General features: G+C 37.6%; 2 protein-coding genes across 2 annotated transcripts in view; one reads left to right on the forward strand and one right to left on the reverse strand.

Moving 5' to 3' along the window:
• Positions 1–58: 58 nt before the first annotated feature.
• On the reverse strand, positions 59–4,735 carry LOC107593820 (ubiquitin carboxyl-terminal hydrolase 14-like). Its single transcript, XM_016283698.1, has 14 exons — positions 4,730–4,735; positions 4,574–4,617; positions 4,133–4,249; positions 3,980–4,038; positions 3,669–3,799; positions 3,498–3,553; positions 2,898–3,012; positions 2,750–2,815; positions 2,544–2,636; positions 2,310–2,441; positions 2,156–2,216; positions 1,948–2,055; positions 546–687; positions 59–145 (listed from the first exon to the last, which is right to left on the reverse strand). The coding sequence occupies exons 1-13, from the start codon at positions 4,733–4,735 to the stop codon at positions 551–553; spliced, it is 1,125 nt and encodes a 374-aa protein (XP_016139184.1). The 3' UTR covers positions 59–145; positions 546–550.
• Positions 4,736–10,626: 5,891 nt separating this feature from the next.
• rock1 (Rho-associated, coiled-coil containing protein kinase 1) overlaps positions 10,627–20,758 on the forward strand; it is a 73,811-nt gene continuing 63,679 nt past the window's right edge. The window contains exon 1 of the mRNA XM_016283610.1: positions 10,627–11,481. Coding sequence (XP_016139096.1) covers positions 11,389–11,481 — 93 coding nt within the window. The 5' untranslated portion in view covers positions 10,627–11,388. The remainder of the gene's footprint in view (positions 11,482–20,758) is intronic.

A 20,758-nucleotide genomic window follows, 5' to 3' on the forward strand; every position in this document is an offset into this window, starting at 1 on the left:
CCCTTGAACATGCCACTTGTGTGTTGATGCATAAAGAGTTCAGGAAATATTAAGGTCATGTTTTTAAAGACACCAAAATTTATTTGCACATCTATACAGACAGTGCTCTGAAATGGCAATTATGGTTTAAGTTTCCTCTGTGAACCATTGTTACTCCCAGTATCACACAACCTCTTCTTGATGTATTTAAGTCTGAAACTTGAGGCCAAGAACATCTTTATATACCAAGTCACTACTTCTCCTGCGAGAGGATACCGTCTATTGAGTATGAACACCTTTTCACAGGCTTAAAAAAAAAAATTCAATGCATATAGAAAACATTTATAAAACCATTGCTCCAAATCCAAACAAGGATCGCGTCCAGCAATCTATCATCCAAAAAAGGGGGGAAAAAAAAAAACACCCTTGAACATGCCACTTGTGTGTTGATGCATAAAGAGTTCAGGAAATATTAAGGTCATGTTTTTAAAGACACCAAAATATTTGCACATCTATACAGACAGTGCTCTGAAATGGCAATTATGGTTTAAGTTTCCTCTGTGAACCATTGTTACTCCAGTATCTCCAGATGTCGAGGGCCATACAGAAGGACGTATGCTATATGCCAATCACCACCACCAGACAGCTTCAAGATGTCCTCAGGGGTCACAACGCTGACCTTATCATCGTCAAACTTCACCCATTCATCTGTTCAGAGAGAGGTGGGGGGTCAACATCAGCTAGAATAGGAAAACACCCTACAGCATGTGTGTCCAATCCTAAAAACACCTGCACCAGCTAATCAAGGAAACTTCCAGGAAAGTGTGTCGGGCAGTTTGGAGGTAAACTGTGCAGGACTTGGCCCTCCAGCAACAGGATTGGACTCACAAACTGCATCAGAAGCAATAAACGGCGACGCTGTCCAAAAAAAAGCAGCTTGAGTTCTAGATTTTTTATCTTTTCACTCAACTCACAATGCGATACGTTTCCCACTACTGATTTCATGATAGGATTCTCATGTTTTTTTTTTTAAATCAAAACTGAAATGTCAAAAAACTAAACTGAAAATGTTGAAACAAATCCCAAATCAAATAAATGAAGAAATCTCTTCATATTAACAAAGGCTTTGCCTGTGCTCTTTCCTTTTAAAATTAGAGGCGACCGCTGGATTTTAATCACAATTCAAACAAAGATGCCGCATGCTGCTTGAGCAGTTTTTAACCTAAATTAGACTGCGTAATTTCGAAGTTTGAAGCAAAAACAGAATGGTCTGACTAGCTTTGTGAAACTACACTACATAAAACATCGGAACGAAACAAAAACAGCAGACGGGCTGCATGAGAATGCAAATTCACTCTCTGACAGCAGGTGGCGCCAATAAACTACTTTATTATGCACTATATGGAGATAAGATAAATTCATTCGACCACTATCCGGTCAAATGAGTTTTTGACTACCTCTGGGAGTGCTCAAAAGCAGACAAGCTCAAAACATTTCAGTCCCCGTTTACACCTGTATTTAGCATTGTCCAGTTGTGATCGGATCAACAAAAAAATGCATCTTCATACCAGGTGTAAACGGCCTAAAAGAGTGTGAGAGAGCCACAGCGAGCTGAATGCAAAATGCAAAAGTAACAAATTATTAGCAATGCATTACTTTTAAAAGTAACGTTACTGTGTTACTAGTAAAGTAACATTGTACTTATTAAGAATCCTGGAATACTTACTCAAGCATGCAATCAAGATCCATTAAAGGCAAAAGAAAAAAAGCCTATGCATTTTACGAATGATTCATACACATAATAATAATAATCGACAGGGATCCCCAGACCAATACAATTAGTGTGCCGCCTCGATTTTAAAACCCACGAGCCGCCACTGTTCATGCAATAACTTGATCTGCTCTTATTGAATGCATGAGGTCCATGAACACTGCTTTGACGTTTGAGAGACATAGACAATACTTGACCTTCTTTCCTTTTAACCCAGCCGACGTAGTGGCCAGATGAACTGGATCGGCCCTGATGCGTCAGAACCGCTTGTAGGTCGTAGTAACCACTGTTGTTGGAGCCCAAATCTACAGAGAAGAAAAAGTTCTCAGCTTATAAATCCACCAGCAGAGCAAACTTTTTCAGAACAGTGTTGAAATGGAACAGAGCTTTGCGGTGAGCACTTACCGTCAGAAAAACAGAAAGGTTCATATTTTGTTTCCTTTGGAGCTCCAACCTTCTGATTCTCCTGTTAAATGAGAAATAAAACGAACGTCAGTTATTTTACAGGCGGCTTTTCTAACTGCGTGAAGCGTTCAGTGTGACATCACAGGGCACTTGCTTTCGGCTGCTGCAGCATCTCCAGTTTCTTGTCTTCAACCTCCTTGAACTTTGACCTCACAGAAACCATCTTCTCCTGCAGTCCAGCAGTGCACAGCTCATAGACGTCCAGCATAAGAGGAAATTTGACATCCTAAATGCAACAAAATTAAAATGCACACAAAATAACATCAATATACAGATATTCTGGTTGACACACTTTATATGCTGACTCAGCCAAGAGCAAATGACCTACCTTAAGGACTTTGGCATTCACGGACTCTTTTTCTTTGAAAAAGAACCGGACCATCTGAACCGTGAGGTATGCCGGGAGACGGCTGATTTTGGACTTAAATGCAGTAACATAACAAGTGACTGTTCATTTCATTGTTGCACAGAAGAGGAAACACTTAAGCAAAAGAGCATTTCTCCAAACATGCCAGAAGTCAAGATAAAGCATACCGATTTGATATAGAGGGCATTTCTTTGTAAGGATGGGGACAACTTTGTAATGTCCTCCTGTAGCCTCTAGATGTAATGAGGAAAAGGTAACGATTAAGAGGGACTGTGAGCACTGCTGCATACTGTTTGTATGGGACGTCCCACTCACCAATCTGAGTCCAGTGGCGAGATATTTGACTTCCTGATTGATGAAGCAGCTAAGCTGCAGCTGGCTTTCTGTGCCTTTAGTCGGATCCTCATCCTCTGACTCAGTACACTTCATACTGGACACATGCAGGTTAAGGAAATTAAAATATTACACATGTTCATATGCATGGAACTGGAGAAATCTCGGGTTTAACTGTATGAAACTCTCAATACAAACTCTCTGTAGAAAACTCTCAATATACATGTATGGCATAACACTGCAGTGAATCCAAAAGAGAAAAGAAAACAAACCGTTAGTTGCACTGTAGGACTTAAAAGGTGTAATGTCTATAACGTAATGCACAAATAAATGTACAGCCGTTTGTACTTGCATAGAAAGTATAAGAACACACTGCTGCAACTAACACATTTCAAGGCCTATTTTGAGGCGGTCATATACGCTGTTTGATTGGTTATATCAAGGAGCTGTAAAGACTATTTAAAAAACACTATATCACTTAGCAAAATATCACTTTAGGATCACTTTAACAGGTAAATGTTGAAGTAAACGGGCCGTGCAGCTTATTAAACTGAAAACAGCCACAGCACACAGAAGCACTACCTGAGAGAGCACATGCTGGTATAGAGTTGAATCTGAACCCAGCACTCATTGGCATCCTGGGTAAATGAAAAGAAAAAAAATTTACATTTTATAACTTTCCATTTTAACAGAAAATATTCTGATTAAATGTATTCCAGTGAAAATATGTGATCAAAACAAGTATCTCCTGACCTGCTGGAGGTACTGGCCCTGGTCGCCTTTTTCGGCAAACTGTGGAAAGGCCATGTGCAGGAACTGCAGCAGGATGATAGGGGGAATGCTTGACGCGGTCTTATCCATGGACTCGTACAAATCACGCAGAGCTAAGTGAAGAATTCACCTGATCAAACAAGTGCTACATGCTGTCCACAAAAACTTAAGATTCAATATGACTACCCAGCTTAACTCTTCCGAATTCATTCAGGACAAACCGATCCTCAAACGTTGATAAAAAGTCGAAAATTTAGTAACCTCAAAACTATGATACAATGAAAGTTCTTCACCTGCTGTGATGTACTGGGAAGGTACACTAGCTCCAGAAGAGCGCAAGGCACCAGAGTACCTACAGATGGAAGAAAATGATCACAGAAAGACATGGATGCATTACAGAAAATAAAATCTCTGAACTTGATATGAAAGACATGACTAAACTGTACCTCCTGAGAGCGTCTTTGAGCTCAGGCACAGAGCGTAGACACTGCACTGTTGCGTTCATGTAACATGTGTTGCCCAGATTTGTCAATCCACAGCAGGGGGATTCAAACCATCCCGGTCTCCACAGGACAGCTCATTTTAGCGGTCTGCATTGAATGAACTCATCAGTTCAGTACTGCATAACCTAAGCTGGGTGTGTCCAGTGGACTTTTTCACAATTATCAACACAGTTATTAATTATTAACTTGTGGTGGCTTTAACTAGTTAACACTGCTGAGAGGGCGTTTCTAATACAAGGTCTGAAGGAGAGATGAAAAAACTGCTGTAATCAATCTTTCTAGTTTTTCTTTTGCAAAGTTGTGGAAACAACGTTAGCTTAGATTTGTCTAATTTTGCTACTGGAGACAATTGCACTACCAAAAACACATTTGCCGATTCATCACGATACTAGCTGACCCATCTCTGAAGGATTTTGCTTCTGAAAACGCTGAAATGTGAAGAAAATACATCCAAATTAGTGTAGTACATCATGTGAGGCTCCACCTGCTTTAAAACGGACAGCTCGCCCAAAAATGAAAATTCAGTAATCTTCCACTCACCTTCATGTCTTTATAAACAATACGATTGTTACTTCTGCTTGCTTGGGATATTATATTCCTAGCATAATGGCCTGAAACGGCACATCCACACTTCATTTATAAACCATGTTGGATTGCAAAAACTGGCCAGCCAGAAAGAAAAGGAAGAAAAGAAAAACACCATTCTATATGCTTCTGACCTTCGATGATCCAGTTCAACCGTACTAGCAAGCAAAAATTACTCTAGACAAACATTTGTGTGTCTTTGTTTATTGCTGAAGTGTGTTGAAATGTCTTCTTCTGCATTCTACTGTACGGAAGTAAATGTACTTTCCCTTCAGCCTGAGGCTTATTCGTTTCACTTTTGGCGTGAAAAGACTTTTATATTTGCCAAAAATAGAACTTTTTTTATTTTAAAAACAAACAAGCAAGCCCTGTCCAGAATTAAAAAGTAACGCAAAAGTAACGTAATGCATTACTTTCCAAAAAAAGTAACTAAGTTACGTAATTAGTTACTTTTTTTATGGAGTAACGCAATATTGTAATGCATTACTTTTAAAAGTAACTTTCCCCAACACTGTTGGTTACCTTCCAATGGCAAAGGCTTGACAAATTAAAATCAATCCCATTTAATATGCTGCTTTGCCACTGGAGGGAGAGAGTCAATAACCACTATGCGCCTAATTCAGAGCCAATCAATGTCGACCTATAAATTAATCACATCATAAACTTCTGCAGTAATTCTACAGTAATACTGTGGTCGCTAACGTCAATAATACACACCCTGGACAGGTGGCTAGTCCATCACAGAGAATGAAATCAGTGTGTCAACTGCGAACATCATCTCACCTGACATTTACCTCAGGACAATCATTAGCTCCTTCGTTAGCTAGAATGAACTCTACAGAGAAACATATTTATATGCACTATAGACCTACAAGTTTGTGTTACTAATACCTGCTTAAAAATTATAACATATAATTTGAAAGCTAAGACTTGCCCTTTTCATTGACATTGTGTTTCTGTGTCAAAGACATATTCAAAGCCTCTGTGTAGTCTTTCAAATAGTTCAATTTTTTGGTTCATGAAAGCCTAATGTGCAATTCAAATGTTTGTAAACAATTTTGGGTAACACTTTACTTGAAGGGGTGTGCATAAGACTGACATGACACATGTCATGAATATGAAGTTTTTTTATGCATGTTTATAACAACTGTCATTAAGTGTCATTCGCTCAGTTATGTCATTTTTAATGCAAAGATGACATTGTTTGAGATGTCTTTGTTATGGGATATGGTTAGGGGTAAGGGTAGGGGTTAGATTAGGGTTAGGTCAAATAATATCATATTTGCATTAAAAATGACATAACTGAGCGAATGACACTTAATGACAGTTGTCATAAACATGCATGACACCTTCATAATCATGACATGACACATCAAAACAAAAATTGTTACCCAATTTTGTTGGAGTGTTTATTATATCTGAATATATAGCAGTTGAATTAAACAGTTTGGCCTCTGTTGTTAATTTATCCTTTAATATTATAGAAATGTACTCTCACTGGGTACACTGCTAAAGGTTAAATAAATTATGAAGACATTTATGCACGCATGCATGTATGTATGTATGTATTTTTCAATTGACTGTACAGCTCACAGCATTAGTTGACCTATTTTTTCTTAACATACATGAAATATTTTAAAATACATTAATTTTGAAGCAAATCAATAGCTTGTGGAACAGAATCTAATCGAATTTGTGAAACGAGGTGCATCAGTCAAGGTCACCAAGCCCAGTCCTTTGACTAAACTCTAATTGCCTCCACTTTAACGCTTCTAAGGAGAGCACACTTTTTTTCAAGTTGCAGCCATCATTTCCCTCTGACAGAGCCAAAAATGCTTATATTATCACACTTCTCTCTGGAAGAGCCCTGTCCTGGGCTACAGTCGTCTGCAGGCCCCTTCTGTTCCAGTTACTCCTCTTTTGTTGCGGAAATCAGATGGGTGTTTAACCATCCACTCAAAGGAGCCTTTATCCATCCAGCAAGGCAAATGTAGTGTATGCCATTCAGTTCTGCACCATCGCAGCAGCAGCAAGTGGCTATGATACAGATGCACACATTGTGTGTTTCCAGAATGGTCTTGCATAGGTCATGTGGAGGATGAGCTTGCCACCAAAGACCCAGTCACAAGGTCTTCATAGATGTTTGTCCTCCCAACACCTATATACTCAGTGGTTCAAATCTCTCAAGAACACCTAAGCACATTTTTAGCTGAAAAGTACCAGGATTCCCCCTGCTAAACATGACAGGCAAGTGAGGGAGCGGTGCTGCCTTTACTGTGGCTTATCTGGGCACTTTCGTGTCACCTGTTCCGAGCTTTTGGGAAAAGCCCTGGCCCCTGCAGTTACCCTAGTTGCTCTAAAGGCTACCCTTCACTGATTCAAGATTATTGCCTCAATCAATACCATTTATCGCCGGTCTGGGTGGATTGATGTGTGGCTGGAAATTTCATGGGCTCTTCCCTAGACAAGAAGCTCAGTATTCCCTGTGAGTCCCTTCCTTCTCCCCAGGCTATTACTGTCCTGGACAGGTGACTTTTGGGCCATGGAGAGATTGTTGACTCACATCTATAGAGAAACCTAATGTGTAAAGTAAAGACAAACTCACCGTGTCTATCTAGTCATGAAGATGTACAGTGTATATATTTCAATTTCAGCAGGCAACTATTTTTTACAGCTACATGAGAGTGAACTGGGCCAAAAAAACAAAAAAAGTTAAACATTCAATATGATGGATATATTATTGGAAGATTAATGTATCATGTAATGGCCAAATAGTTATTTTAAAGTACATACCTCCTGTAAATTATGTAAGTTTACAGTGACATTACAGTACCTTTACATACAGTACATTTAAAGTAAGATGTGAATATTTTCTAGAAATAAAAATTCCAGAAACTGCTTTCTTTATTTGATTATTCTTTCTTACCAAGATCTTAGAAATTCCAGTGGCTACCCTTCACTGATTCAAGATTATTGCCTCAATCAATACCATTTATCGCCGGTCTGTGTGGATTGATGTGTGGCTGGAAATTTCATGGGCTCTTCCCTAGACAAGAAGCTCAGTATTCCCTGTGAGTCCCTTCCTTCTCCCCAGGCTATTACTGTCCTGGACAGGTGACTTTTGGGCCATGGAGAGATTGTTGACTCACATCTATAGAGAAACTTAATGTGTAAAGTAAAGACAAACTCACCGTGTCTATCTAGTCATGAAGATGTACAGTGTACATATTTCAATTTCAGCAGGCAACTATTTTTTACAGCTACATGAGAGTGAACTGGGCCAAAAAAACAAAAAAAGTTAAACATTCAATATGATGGATATATTATTGGAAGATTAATGTATCATGTAATGGCCAAATAGTTATTTTAAAGTACATACCTCCTGTAAATTATGTAAGTTTACAGTGACATTACAGTACCTTTACATACAGTACATTTAAAGTAAGATGTGAATATTTTCTAGAAATAAAAATTCCAGAAACTGCTTTCTTTATTTGATTATTCTTTCTTACCAAGATCTTAGAAATTCCAGCCACTAACAATCTCCAAACTGGAGCATGTACTATGTTGCTTCTGGCACCCAACATTACAATAAGATGATATTTTAAGCTCCTTATGTAGCCGAATCTGTGCTGGTTTGAATTGGCCGCCTCCAGTTTTCACTTTTGCTTTGTCTTGCCTCCAGCTAGCTCTGTGACGTAATTGTGACATCGGCCCTAAAAGGGTCTATAGGGGAGTCCTGACACTTAGAATATGGGGTGCTTACATTCGACCTGTCCAATGCCCCAGTGCTTGTGTGCTTAGAGACATAATAAATCAGTTTGTCTTTGAACCAGCTATTCGTGAAGGCAGAGAACTGTAACTTTCATGCCCAGCTGGTTCTGTTCTTGGGGTCCATCATCTTGGTAAAAGCCGTTTCTGACTGACCAGTTTCTGGCTCGCACAAAGCCCTCCAACGATTACTGGGCTTTTCCAGTTTCTGTCGACACTTTATTCAAAATTACAGACAGGTGGTGACCTCTGTGACAGCATTAATCTCCACCAAGTCTCAGTTTGTAGTGCAGGTGATGTGTCAGAGGTAGGAGTTGGAGTGGTTCTTACCCAAATATCCTCTCATGGTAAAAAGTTGCATCCGTGTGCTTATTATTCTCTGCATTTGTCCCCTGCAAAGCAGAACTGTGAAATCAGCAGCTGTGAGCTGATGGAGGTGCAGCTAGAGCCTGGAGGCTGGAGGGAGTGACTGTCCCATTCGTGTTGTGGACTGACCACAGGAGAATATACTAAACTGCTGAACTCCAGACAGACTCAGTGATCCTCACAGTAGTGGACCACTACTTCAGGGTGGTTCATATCATGCCCCTGCCCAAACTTCCCTATGCCAAGGTGATGACCCAGGAGATCTTGGACCACAGAGCAGCTGCAAGTGTTCTGAAAAATTGGCATAATACAGTTCAGAGCTCTTAGTTTCTAGAACTCTTAAAACTCTAATGGTTATTTTATAGTTTTACATCTATTACCAAAAACTAACCTTGCCAGAATATTGCAAGGAGTTTTTTTTTGTGACAACCTAAAGGGAACCTATCTGCTTAAGTCATGACGTAAGGAACGCCTCCCCTCATTTCACTTGAGAATACTATCTCAACAGCCATTTATGAGCGCTGTTTATTCATTTAAAATAAACATTACAATGTACACTACAGTCTCCATGCTCACAGTGTCCCAGACACTAATATTTTAACGATTTATAAAAAGATGAATGGTGATAAAAGATAGGATTATAATTTTTTTCAGTAATATTGAATCACATTGTGAGTGTATATTAGCACTGTTTGTTGCTGTCTTGTGGCATGAGCATCTGGACCCGGAAGCTGAAAACAGCTAAGCTGGTTGGTTGGTTTTAGCCGAAAATCAGCTTGGCCAGGCTGGGAGACCAGCTACTTTGAACTTCAACCAGCTAAGACCAGTCAACTATCTTAGGCTGGTTTTAGGTATTTTTTTCAGCAGGGATATTTTTAGGCTTTATTTTTAAAGAACAGAAACGGTTTAATTTTGAATTTGATATGATTAAATGCAGTCCATTTTACATTGAACGCCCATTATCTGTGTCTTCAAGTACAACATGAACATGAAGGAAATATTATCAGTATCACATAATTTTAATACAGTAGGCTAATGTCAATATGCACTGTTTATGGCATTTGTTAATCTTGGTTAATATGATTTAAACATGTATTATTATACTTTATACTGGCCTCACCCTACACAACTCACAGATCAGATGCCTGCTGTATGCAGACGATCTGCTTCTGCTGTCTCCCACTCAACACGCTTTACAGCAGAACCTGGACCTGCTTCAGCAATACTGCCAGATCTGGGCTCTGACAGTCAACCTGAAGAAAACCCAAATTATGATCTTTCAGAAAAGATCCAGATCCCAGGGAACACCACACACATTTACATTAGGCCCTCGGCAGATAACACACACATCACACTACAACTACCTGGGTTTGAAAATCACATCCACGGGAAACTTTAATCATGCTGTGAATGAACTGAGAGATAAAGCACGCAGGGCCTTCTACGCCATCCTGTCTAATCCCTTATTTTTATTTCTAGTTTATATACTTATACATTAGTAATTAATTTTGCTTTTCATGATAAACATTTTTTATATATTATTATTATATTATTATTTTTCTTTCTGTTAATACATGTGTACTATTTGTGAGCAGTCCAGCTGCAATTGCTTTGGCAATACAAATGTATAATTTTTGTCATGCCAATAAAGCACTCTTAAATTGAAATTGAATTGAAATTGAGAGAGAGAGAGAGAGAGCTCTGCGCATGCGCAGTTGGAGCAGTTTTGAAGTTGACTCTGGGGTGTTTCAACAGGAAGGCGGACATGTTGGACAGGCAGTGGGAGAAAATCGGGCACCCAGTATTTTTTTTTATTTGTATTATTATTTTTTTTTTTGAATAGTAGCAACGTTAAAGCTTGATTTATCCGCATACTCAGAGCATCGTGGATTACATACTTGTTGGAAAAGTGAAAGCCGGCATGCGGACTAAGAGAGATTTACCACAGCAGGATTTGTAAAGGATCGTTTTAACCAGGATCTTGTTTTAACTCATCGAAATTTGTAAGGCGAAGTTAGTTTTTTTCCGCCACTTCTCACTTTGCAGCTGTCAGACTCGTTTGGCCTGGCGAGCTTTTATGGTCGGAGGCCTGGAGAAACTTCACTTAATTTCATGTGGCCGCATGCTAACTCTGTTTTATCGCTTCTTTTCGCGTGAATGTGATCGGCTTGTGTGTTTTAAAAGAGCCCTGAAGCTAAGTTAGCTTAGCGCTGTATAATCTGCCGCTCTCTGTGTTTGCTAAATTGTCATGGACTAATCCGACACCTCGTCCTGTTGTTGTTTTGTTCCGAAAATGTGGCTTTTTGTCATCTCTCGGTGTTGTATGCGATTCAACGAGAGTGATATCAAGACACAAAACGTTGCTTTGATCAAACTAGCGCTCGTTGCTCATTTGTGAGGAAGTTAGCGAGTTAATTTGCTAATCTTAGCCAGAAACTCGCACGCGTCTGAATCAAAGCATCTGATCAGCTCTGAACATGTCTGCTGGAGAGAGTTTGACAGCTCGATTCGAGAAGATCGATGCCATGCTGAAGGATCCCAGATCAGAGATCAACACTGACTGCCTGCTGGTGAGTGTGTCTGGTTTATTGTGCAGATACTGCTGTGTTTTGGAAACTGTGTGCAATGAGCTCAGCAGCACAAACTAAAATAGAACACGACAATCGTGCAGTAAAGTAGAATAGTGCAGTATATCTGCAGAGCAGTAGAGGAATGAATGCATGCAAGCTTGTAATCTCACACTTTGTGAGTGTTGCTGGATTTAAACTTGAATAATTTGTCTGGGTTCTTACTGATTTGCTTGTAATGGTGACCCTTTTTTTATAATGCATTTGTACAATTAATTACTAATTAACTATTTGCAGTACATTACAGCTTTATGTGTTTCTTCATAGTTCATTGCAGGGTTGAATCTACAACCTTTTGGTAAGCAACAGGGTCTTTAACCGCTAGGCCACACCACCCATGCTCAGATTTTCTAAGGAATGAACTTTTGATCTGCTTTTGTACCGTGTGTTTACATGCAGTTTGCACTGAGGTGAAATGTGCAATTTGATTTTATTGTATTATTTCAGCAATTTCATACATTTGAGCTTTGCTTCTTCAAGAATTTGAGCTCTTTGGACTTCCATGACTGTTGGCACACAGATTGTGTGTGTTTTTGAGCAGTTATAGTGTTAAATCTCATTTTGCATTAAAAGCATTCTCACTATGAGCTTTAGTTTTTAATAGTGGCGTCAGTGACACTTCTTGTAAAGTCTTTTTATGTAGTCTTCAGTCTCACAGGTTTTGACAGCATGCGTAAGAAGTGCAGGTCACGGGATTTTACAGTAATGCATTGAATTAGACGGTATTTATTTATGGATAGACATCGATGTATATGTATGGCTACTACGACCATTCATAACCCTGTTCGGTTTTCTGTATGTAGCTATAAAACAGTTCTGGTTTTGGCTTGTGATTTGTCAGTACAGCATTCCCACTCTGCTAAAATCTACAAAAATGATCTTTACATCTATATTTACATTTACAAATTTTGCATACACTTTTGGCAACCTTTTTTCCTTAAAAAGTCTTAAAATGTCTTAAATTCAGATTCGATGGGTCTTAAATATTTTTGTTCACATTACCCCTAAAATAATAATACTTTTACTTGCCCGACCCGACAAATAGCCCGATTAAAACTTAAGTGATAAAAAAATAACTAGAGAAGCAGTAAATGTATTTGATTACATTCAGTGTAAACTGTGATTGATAATGGATAGTGTATTTCTGGTATCAAGGTCGCACACGTAAAGAAACTCCGAAGAAATACAGCAGTGTTACAGGTGGATACATCAATCTGTCATGCCACATTGCCATACCACGAAGGGCATCAAAACCACATTTACCGTTTGAGAGAAGGTAGATATAATAAAACAGGATCACTATCAATTAAACAAATAGGCCTAGATGTTGATGTCTGCTGGGTTTTTCCAAATGTTGCTTCCTGCATGGATGTTGTGTCACTAACTAAATTTTAAAAACATTTACTTTCCACTTAGATTTGCTGAAGATACACTAGATATGTGACTAGAAATATGAGAGAAATTTGCTCCCTGGTCTCATTGTTTTAGTGCAATGAGCCATATTAACTGTTTTAATGTTTAACAGAATGTGTCAGTCTTAAAACACTGATAAATCATTTCAAATGCATACCATACCATTTTCACAGACAAAACAACAAGAAAGAAAATCTTTTTGAGGCATGAAATGGAACAGTCTTCACATGACTCTTTATGTGCCCTGCATGAGTTTGTGTGTGCATGAGAGAGACAATGTGTGCAATAACTTACAGCTGTAATACCAACTAATCTTGAGCAAATATCGCACCTCTGGCAAACCATGTGATCAGGATACTATTAAAACTATTCAGTTTCGTTTGTTTAGTCATATGGAATCATTTTGCAAGCATTCTGAGAAAGCTGTCCTCTACACTTATTTTGTTAACAAATAATATGTGATTCTTTAGATGAGTCTGACAGATGAGCGCTAGGGCTGGGTGATATATAAAAAAATTATATCTCGATATTGTCAAAATTTTCACGATATATATATCTCGATATGTTTGCATTTGCTTTTAAATAATAAAAAAAACATTAATTTATTTTGACCCCATTAAAAAAACAACATAAACTATTTAGATAGAAGTTATTGTTACAAAGTAAATACAAAATGTTTAGTGCAAATTTAAGCAGTTAAAATAAAATCTAGACCAAGTGATCACTTACTGCTTTTTATTAAATGAACACATGTATATGTAACTGAAGTAGCGCAAAACAAGTACAGAAAGTGCATTCTGTCAACTTTTTTGGTGCATGCAATTCACAATTTACACTGTGCAACTGGGGGAAATAATTAAACTATAAGATAAATATATTTTACAAGTTGTTAGCTAAGAACACAAGTCTGTCAACTGTCTCTGGTTTAAGAGAAGCTCTGTGGCATGAAACTATGTTCCCACTGGCACTAAAAACTAGGGATGCTCCGATACCGATTCCGATACCTAGGGTTTGGTATTGGCCAATACCGATACCGATCCGATACCAGTGAAGTTTTTTTTCCCCCATTTAAATAAATGTAGAATTTATATATCTCTGTGTGTGGAACTGATAATCATTCTTTCACAATCTACTAGATACAGACTACTTCATTATAAAGAAAAATAAAATAAACATATGAAAAAATTTAGGCCTATGTATATTTATAATCTATGACAAAAATTTGTCATAAACTAGGTAAGAAGATAAAGTCCTTTTTGCAAAATCATAGACATGTATTTACAAATCAAGTATAATGGGAACACAGAATGATCTTGGAGAGAGCTTTACCGAGCTGACTGCTGTAACCGAATACGACCAGAGTTTAAAGGCTCTAGAAAAATCAGTGCACAGTAATTTTAGAAATCCAAACATTTAGTGAAAAAACACTATTTTGTGGGGAACAAATAAAAGTGTTGCACTAAAATGTTACACATTGCTATTTGTATTATAAAATCCATTCATTAAAGCATTCATATATATGCTTAAGTATATACTATAAAATTAAAATACATTTATTTTAAATGTATAGCATATTTTTTAATAAGGCAACAACATATGATACGATAGGACAAAACAAATACAGTGCAGCACGAACTGTTTTTATACAGTCAGCCCTCTACGGACACCTTGGCAATTGAATCGCCATCGGCAAGTATATTTTTTTGTTTACTCGCCAGACTGAAATACTATAAACATATATAAAGTTATGCCATTTTACAAACATATAATTTTTGTAAAATGGTACAGCTTTTTAAATATCTGAAAGTACCAATTTTCATCTGCTCAAGCAGAACGTTAATGTCATCTTGTGCTTTAGCAAGGTATGTCTGGCTAAAACTGGCTAGCGTTAAAGTTAGTGAGTCCATACAAACCTAAATAGCGTACTGTTCTCGCGTCTTGTACAGTGTAGGGCAAAAACACATAAATGAAGGTCTACATTTCACTGTCTCTTCATATTAAACTGGTTAAATGTAAATTAATTTAATCGTTCCCTGCGATACATGAACAGTGTTGATCCGGGATGTTGTTATCTGCGATCGTGACTAGGTATTGACCGATATTGTTTTTTTTTGACGGCCGATGCCGATATCTTGGAAAGCAGGGTGGCCGATATAACGCCGATATAATTGTATTTATTTTAATTAATATTTAAGAAATTGGAAATCATTTGAAAATAGATTAAAAAGTAAATGTGTTAAATAAACATACTTATAATGTAGCTCACATTAAGCTATTGTATGGCTTCAGAAGTAACACAGAACAATTCGCACAATCGAGAAAAAAAATTAATAAAAATCTCGGATTTGGGTCCCTCTCTGACCAATACCCGATCCGAGAAAAATGGCACTATCGGAGCCGATACCAGATATGAATATCGGATCGGCGCATCCCTACTAAAAACCCTCTCAGATGGGAAGCTAGTTGCTGGAACACATAGGTATTTCTTATATAAATATAAATGAATACCAAAGACTAGATCGCGCGTCTCAGTGAAGCTGAACTGTCCTCCTGTCCACATTAAATTCACACGGACCGACCGTCACGCAGCGCACACGCGATCATGCAGGATACAAATGCACACTTCACAAGATCTCACAACTGGATTTGACACATAGGTATTTCTTATATAAATATAAATGAATACCAAAGACTTATGCACTCTATCTTGTCTATATTATGAAAACTGGTAAAACAAATGAAAAATATTATAACAGTGAAATTCCTTATAGTAATTCCAAATTGCCATAGCCTATGTTTCTCTATTCAACCAACAGCGGTTGAGTAAGTGCATTTATTCAGCGATAACAATCGTTAAAAATATAGTCGAGATCTCATTACAGAACAAGGACCGGTTTAGTGACACTTTCATTTAGATCGCTAAACTCCAGCTTGTTTGTTGGTGTTTTCAGATCATCGTCAGCGCTGCTTGTTAACGACGACGGTCGAACAAGAGGGAGAAGGTGAGCACTGTGCTGTCAGCGCCGTCAAAATAAAAGTCCCACCTTGAACGCATTGGCCAAACAGGAAAACTTATCGGCCGATATTTTAAAAATGCCAAATATCACCCGATATATCGGCCTTGGTGATATATCAGTCGACCACTAATCGTGACGAACGTAACATTAGGCTTCTCCCGCTTGCATTGTAATCTGTAAAGCCTCGCTTCCAAATGAATACCCACAATATTTATTCTAAAATCTTTTATATGTCCCTCCATGGCATATTTAAGTCCCACTTGAATGGTGGTGCTTCTGTGTCCAAAATTTATCAAAAAGATATAGGGACAAGGTTTTCACACTGACAGCTGTCGTTGTAAGACCGTTAGCAACTCCAATTGTTTGTCCGAGTTCGCAACAGTAACTAAGGTGGGCGGGGCTTACCGATAGGTCAATTACATAAGACATGAGAGATTTCAGTAAGTTTTACTGTTTCTTTCAGCACACTTTCTGACATTCATTCATGTTTAATTGGTGTAACTAGTAGTAAAGATGAAGAGATTGGTTCACATGTTGCTTGAACTGATGCTGCTACAGCAATCTGTCATGCCGCATTAAAGAGGGTAAAAACACATTTATTGTTTGTATTTCATGATAAAGCTGACAGAATTTGAAAGCTGAGACTTTTTAATATCAACAGCAGTAACAAATCACAAAGCTTACTGCAATTATTGGTTGTCAGGTACACTAAAAATATCGATTAGTAGAGTTCACTCCTCAACAGAAAACGGCATATGTGAAAAGACTGATATTGAGATTTAAGAATTTAGATTAAAAATGAGAATCAATATAGTTAATCCAGCACTAGCGTGTACAAAGCTGACATGTTTATCCATGCTGTGTGAATGAAAGACACTGACACAGTCAAAATTAAAATTAGTTTCGGTCAGGGATTTACCCTCCAGAATTGAAAAGTGCTTCCAAAATGCACAAAATGCAAATCAGTAAAAATACACAATAAAAAATTACCTTAATTAAAGGGATAGATAAAATACTATGGAAGTCAATGGCTACTGTTTGGTTACCATCATTCTTCAAAATATCTTCTTTTGTGTTCAACAGAAGAAAGAATCTCTTACAGTTTTGGAACAACTTAAGGTTGAGTAAATGATGCTGACAAACATTACTATGTGTTTGCAGATTGGTGGACACACACATCCTAAGGAAAATATTGCCCCCATTGAAGTTCATAAAATAGTCACTGGTCTTCCTGGTTTCCATATAAATAAATAATCAATTAATTAATCTTTAGAATTAATTCATTTCGGTGCATCACTAGCATTTTTAAAACTGAGTTTCTACAGATATTTAGGAATTGCACATAAGGCAATTTTTATGTCACCCTTTTAATAACAGAATAATGTTAATCCTTCTATATGCCTTTCAAATATAAACATTTAAATTATGGCTGTAATAAAAACATTTGATGACTAATTTATTCGAACGTACATTAAATAATGAACAGGTAAAATAAATATGTAATATAGTTGCACATATTTATCAAAATGCTCTTCTCTAGAGTTATGTTTTTTTCTAACTAACTAATGATTTCATGAACAGTAGTGGCTAATGTAAATGTACCTTAAATGTAAACATCTTTTAACACTGAATGAACAATTGACATATTACAGTTTTGGAACAACTTAAGGTTGAGTAAATGATGAGAGCATTTACATTTTTGTCCCTTTAACTGTAAATTATGTATAGTATTCCAAGCACAAACTCCTAGCAGTGAATAAATGGTAATGCAGTATCTACGGCTTTTATAAAAGATCCCTTTATAATGGCTGTGAATTAAATTGCACAAGTTATAAATAAAATGAAATGCCTTTCAGTTACACAGCATTTGTAAAGGCCTAAGCCTTGTGTTTGCTCTCACAAAGAGCAAATAGTAAGAGTAGAGGTACTTTTGTTTTATTCATCTGAAGCTTTCACCTCTGGCCTGTTCTTACCCGTCTTTTCCATGTGTATCGCCTCACCTGTCCCCGTATCTGCCTCTAATACTTCCCATTACAGCCATAGTTCGAGATATGACATGTCTAATGAAGCTCCAGTGTTCAGAGAGTCTAGAACTACATGCACCTCAGGGCAACTGGCCGATCAAAGCCACTTTGTGCTTGGGAAGCTCATGACAGTTTCTTGCGGTGCGCTGGGGCTGATTCTTTCCCCTGGCTGGCCTCCTCTGCCATTGGGCTGCTCTGGGCGACCGGCATCAGTGTTTCCAGCTTATGTTATATTTTCCTCTGACTTTACATTCCTGGAGGAATGTGTCAGAAATGACATTTTCAACAACATTTCTCACCGCACACTGACCTAATTCTGATTTTGTGGCACTCAACCTACTTTTGAAAATGTGATTTCAGATGTTGGTGAATTTAAACCTATTTCGAAAAATTGGACCTATACGAGTCATTCATAATTTAGAGTACATTTCGCAGTAAAAAAGTGTAAAAACAAGATGCTTTCTCAATAAAACAACTGCCTTAATTATTAAACACCATATTGATATTACAAATAAAATATGTTTTCCTGCTGGTCAACTGTTACTGAGAAACCGTATGGGTTTCCAGGTAACATAGTTGACAATTTCACTATTTGACTCGTAATTTCAATGGCAGGCCTGTATTTATTTGAATTAAAATCATAAAAATATTGCAAACCATTACAATGGACCAAACAGTTGATGGGCAATTACTAAAGTCCTCGACAAGAGGTCACTGGAGATATTTTTACGATAAACCATTTTTTAGTTTTCAGGGTGTTTGATTTGTATTATAGTTGACAGAAATTGTGTGGACGTGAGTGAAAGGAATATTTACTTTTTAAGTAATTTAAACTCAATCTATTTTTCTAAGATATTTAGATTGCAGAGATACATTTAATATAGATAAAATTGACTACCATTTTTAATTCATGGTTTTGAACTCCAACTCTGGTTTGGAATTTCAAACAAACTGAAAAGCAGGGTGCACAAATATATATGTTTGAGATTTTAGTATGTATTTGCTTAGCGCATAAAATATGGTGTTTCTGAATAAAATTGTTGGAAAAAATATAATTATCATGAATGGTCAAGAAATGTGCCCTAAATGATAGAAAAAGTAGCAATTTGTGTTATGAGGGGGCAGGCCTGTGCTTGAGTCACTGACTGAGCGTTTGAGGGTTTCTCTCTCCGTGTTCGTGTACAGTGCAGTGAGAGTAATATTCCTGTTGATATCAGTGGATATTTGATGTACTGCAAACTCTAGTGTGTAGATGCCAGACTCACCGTCACTTGGCTGAGAATAATCTGGTTTTCTCTCACACGTGCAAAGAGAGTCTTATATACCACATAGAATTGACGCTCCATATGTAAATGATATTCTTTGTTGTTGTTTCCTGTCAAAATGACTGAATTCGTTCAGAATTATGTTCAAAAGTTGTAATAACACAACAAGTGATAGTTCAGCCAAAAATGAGATTCTGTCATCATTTACTCACCCTCATGTCAATTCAAAACCTTTATTTGATAAATATTTATTTTAGGCTTATTTATATCACTACACTGTTCAACACTCATACATGTAGCGCATCACATATGGTAAACACAGAAGCCTATGTCTGTGTGTCATGTGGATTCGTATGGATTTATTTAAAATCTAATGCATAAATCCAATTCATAGTTTTCACATGACGCCACACCTTAATAGAAACGTCCATCTGGAGGGCAAACCAAGGCTTTCCTCTGCTGCCTGTCAGTTAAGTTTACCAAATGTGTGCCAAGTACGAATCTACTAAGATATTCAATACACACCTTATTGATGATGCATACTATATAAAGACAAACAAATGTGCCTGGAATATGAACACAGTGCGCTAACTTGCATGTTATGCATTTTCCCATAGAAACCCATAAAAAACAAAAATGCATAAAGGGATAGTTCTCCCAAAAATGAAAATAGTCATCATTTACTCACCCTCGTCTTTTTGAAAAATACAGGTAACCAAACAGCTGATGGCAGCCATTGACTTCCATATTATTATTTTTTCCAAGTCAATGGCTACCGTCAGTTTGTATACCTATCTTTTGAGAGGCAACCTATATTCTTGGCTTGAAACAGATGCAAAGTTGACAGGCCTGTGCCGCAGTTTTATGGATGTTTTGATCTCGTAGTCTCCATGCCAGTCAAATCGCATGACCTGAAAACTGGGAATATATTAAAGGGGTCATATGATGTTGCTAAAAAGAACATTATTTTGTGTATTTGGTGTAATGAAATATGTTTATGCGGTTTAAGGTTAAAAAACCACATTTTCCACATACTGTACATTATTGTTTCTCCCCTATGCCCCGCCTTTCTGAAACGCATCGATTTTTACAAAGCTCATCGTTCTGTAAAGCGAGGTGTGCTGTGATTGGCCAGCTATCCAGTGTATTGTGATTGGCCGAATACCTCAAGTGTGTGACGGAAATGTTACGCCCCTGCCATACTGTGATGCCCTGTCCGGCCGCAGCGACGAGACAAACTCATTAAAACCCATTATAAACGAGGCATTTGTTGCATCCAGTGGGGACATAATTATGGATTATAATGACTTATACTGTCTTTTTACGCGTTGCGTTGCATCGCGCCACGTAAACATAAAACCATGTCTGCATTTGTGATCGGAGAAATGACAAACAACAAGCGCTACTCTACGCTGCTCAAAACTCGTGTTTGAATCATCAGTGGCAAATTCTTTAAATATAAAAAACGTACTTACAGGCTGTGAGTCAGAACAGGTGGGCG

The sequence above is a fragment of the Sinocyclocheilus grahami genome, unplaced genomic scaffold, assembly GCF_001515645.1.
Source record: "Sinocyclocheilus grahami isolate Dianchi unplaced genomic scaffold, SAMN03320097.WGS_v1.1 scaffold176.1, whole genome shotgun sequence".
Classification (NCBI taxonomy): domain Eukaryota; kingdom Metazoa; phylum Chordata; class Actinopteri; order Cypriniformes; family Cyprinidae; genus Sinocyclocheilus; species Sinocyclocheilus grahami.

Bases quoted from the DNA above. Each gene is read 5' to 3' on its own strand.
- LOC107593820 (XM_016283698.1), bottom strand. The intron at 4,250-4,573 runs GTGATGAATCGG...TGTCCTGTGGAG, and splicing joins GAGATGGGTCAGCTAGTATC to ACCGGGATGGTTTGAATCCC. The intron at 3,800-3,979 runs GTGAAGAACTTT...TTCTTCACTTAG, and splicing joins TTCCCAGTACATCACAGCAG to CTCTGCGTGATTTGTACGAG.